Source organism: Phalaenopsis equestris, unplaced genomic scaffold (genome assembly GCF_001263595.1).
Source record: "Phalaenopsis equestris unplaced genomic scaffold, ASM126359v1 Scaffold000595, whole genome shotgun sequence".
Taxonomy (NCBI): Eukaryota; Viridiplantae; Streptophyta; class Magnoliopsida; order Asparagales; family Orchidaceae; genus Phalaenopsis; species Phalaenopsis equestris.
The window spans coordinates 185,135-188,299 of NW_018165035.1; the positions used below are offsets into that span (position 1 = coordinate 185,135).

A 3,165-nucleotide genomic window follows, 5' to 3' on the forward strand; every position below is an offset into this window, starting at 1 on the left:
ATGGTTTAACAAGCTTTACACATGGAAGCTTTACAGGCTGCTGCATTTCTCCCCCTAAGTAAGGAAAAAATATTACATCGGCTCTAATCACATCACGTGTACGGTCTGATTCCACTGATTACAAAAAAACTAAATAGTTTAATGCATGACAGGGCTGAACCGTACACTTGACGCATTGTGATTGGAATCATAATGAAGATAATAATGGAATCAACAAGGTTGAATCAATTGAAATTTGTATACTAACCCACCCTCTCAAAAGTTAGTCGGGCTTTTTTACCAACGAATGAGCCAATCGGCGGTGAGATTCTTATTTTACTAGCAATTTTAGAAATCCGACCAATAGCAAAGTGGAAAATTAGTAAATTTTACTTTTTTAAATTCTTCTTTAATGGATTGAGAGTTAGGATTCCACCACTTAAGAATAACAGGCTTTCCACTAACCAACTAAAGTCCACCATTGAAGACCATTTCTAAATCCTCGGCACAGTTGAATTCAAAGAAAAGTTTCCAGAACTACAGAGATCAAGCCTACATTACCTCACAAACAGAAGGCAATAAACGATTTCCAGAACTATTCCACAAAAATAAAATCGAATATTTAAATAGTCACCGACACCTAACTAAATTCTAACCGTATTACACGCGGACATTACCGAATTCTGTTTAGCTTATCCGTGATTCCAATCAAACTCTCCAGTTTCCTTCCCTTTATCAGTTTCACAGATCTCTCAGCGGCTGTTTGATGGGCTGTCTATGAGTAGGTATTAATTGCTTAATTTGCTTTTATTTTGATTAAGATATAAGAAATCAGTAAAAAGGTCAAACTTTTAGTCTTACGCAATGATATTATTTCAATTTTATTTTAAATATGACAATATTGTTTACTTTAATCCAACTGTCTATACACCGATCCAGAACTGTACACAGCTTTTAACAAATAGTAGGAATCTCAATAATACTAATTTTATTTCCCACAACATAGTAAAAAAAAGTAAATCTTAATCACTCTAAAGTAGTAGATTTATCAACTCCAGGAAGGGTGGTCCGTTTGGGGGGAGCTTATAAGTGCGGGGGCATTTTTGAAAATGCTGCGGTACCGTTTGGATTGTGTGTTTCGCTCGCTTATCCGAAAACGCGGTTCCATTTTTACACTAAACGCAGGCAGCGGGTCGAACCCCGCGATTGACGCGAGGGCCGCGTTTCATGATAAGCTGCTTATCCTGAAAAGCACAAACTGCCCAAACACAGCTAGTTGTTGGTGCGACAGAGATGAACTCACGAGCTATGCGAAGGTAGGAAGAAATGCTTAAACCAGTTAGATTTACTAAATCTGAATTTACGTCCTAAAAGTGATTTGAAATGAGGGAAGAAAAGAAGGAACACAAAAAAAATTTAGATTTAACGGAATGTTGGATTTAATTTATATTTTTTTTAATGTTTGGCTGGATTTACACTAAATTCATGGCTAATTCTTCTTTAAATCATGTTACCAAACATTCATTTAGGCTCCTCAATCGGAGTAAACATTATGCGCTACCAAATGTGCACTTAGCTTGTCTGCATGTAATATTTCATCCTACGATTTCTCTATTGAGCAAATAAAACAAAATCGAAGAAGAGGAAGAAGAAATGAGAAACATTGAAACAGAATAAATGGATTATATGCATATAATTGCGAAAAATGTGAGAATTACATAATGTAAATTATAATAAACACATGAATTAGCCATTGACCATGCAGACCAACAGATGATAAAAATGGGGCATAAAGCTTATATATTTATAATGGAAATAGGAAAAAAAAAAAGAAAAAAACATTAGCTTCATTCCATCTTCTTTTCTCTCAATCACTTTCTTTTTCTCTGTCTCTATCTTCTGATTCTCCCCTTTTGTTCAGAAAACCAGTAACATATTACAATAAAAAACTTAAAAAAATAAATAAAGCATAAATAGACAGCACAAAGTTCAAATCACAGTACGCCCAAATTCGTTAATTAAGAATGCATTCACATTTTCTCCAATTTTCTGTAGCCCAATCTATGACAAAGAGCACGATTGCCTAACCTGAGAGGTTATTGAAAGCATCGCACCTCCGGCGAACCTCACCGTTCCTTCCGGTCTTGACACCATAGATACTGAGCTTTTGCATCGAGTGAGCAAAGTCCTCGAAGAATACGTTCTGGTTTTCAGCATAAAGCTTCACCAATGGCGCCGTCCGCGGATCCGATGCTAACTTCTGATCCGTGGCGAGAAGCCCTAATCCCCTCAGCAGATTTTGGTAATACAAGTTATCGAACTTACCCGGCGTCATGATGTCGTTGAATGTCGCGATGGTGGGATCCTTGAGGTAATTCGCACATGCCTTCTGCAAAGCCTGGGCGAAACGAGGATTCATGGTCGGATCATAAGCGAATGGACCGCCATTATTGAAGTTGAAGATCCGGTTGGCGTATTCAGTGCAATGTGAGAATCCCACGGTGTGAGCGCCGGAGAGAGCGACGAAATCTCGGATGGTGAAACCCTTGGATGCGAATAGATGGATGATTTTATCAATAGATGTGTTAGGGCGAGCGAGATTGGACTCAACGTAAGCGGCGGTGGAGGTGAAGGAGTCCTTGCGGCCAAGGCGGATGGGGTAAAAGGGGCCGCCGAGCATGGAGACGAGATCTCGAGTGGCGATCGCGAGGATATCGGCGCAGGAGACGATGCCGGGGCATTGGAGCTCGAGGGAAGCCTTGGCACGGACGATGGCGTCGAATGCGTCGCCGGGAAGGGAATGGTTGATGTCGGCGTCGCGCTCGGCGACGTTGAAGTTATTGGAGGAGATGAGGACGGAGGCGTCGCAGCCGGAGACGAAGCAGTCGTGGAAGAAGAGGCGGAGGACGCCGGCGCCGGTAGTGGGGCTGTTGATCTGTTTGGTGGTGATGATGTCGGAGATGATCTGGTGGACGCGGGGGCAGGAGGTGTTGTAGTAGTCGACCGAGAGCTTGGCGGAGACGGAGAAGGAGGTAGAGAGGAGTAGAAGAAGCAGGAAGGGCAACATTGCTGCTGCGGTGGTGGGGATGATGGCGACGGCGGAGATGGTGGCGAGGGGGATTTCGTCGGCAACGGCGACGGGGATCCGGCGAGGGGGGGGGGGGGTGGGTTTTGTGGGGGGGGGAA

The 3,165-nt window shown here is 42.5% G+C and overlaps 1 protein-coding gene across 1 annotated transcript; it reads right to left on the bottom strand.

Moving 5' to 3' along the window:
- Nucleotides 1-1,702: 1,702 nt before the first annotated feature.
- LOC110029565 (peroxidase 31-like) lies at nucleotides 1,703-3,127 on the bottom strand. The gene has a single exon (XM_020731914.1). The coding sequence runs from the start codon at nucleotides 3,044-3,046 to the stop codon at nucleotides 2,063-2,065; it is 984 nt and encodes a 327-aa protein (XP_020587573.1). The 5' UTR covers nucleotides 3,047-3,127; the 3' UTR covers nucleotides 1,703-2,062.
- Nucleotides 3,128-3,165: the final 38 nt, after the last annotated feature.

Coding starts and splice junctions, on each gene's coding strand:
- LOC110029565 (XM_020731914.1), bottom strand. CDS start 3,046: ATGTTGCCCTTCCTGCTTCTTCTACTCCTCTCTACCTCCTTCTCCGTC.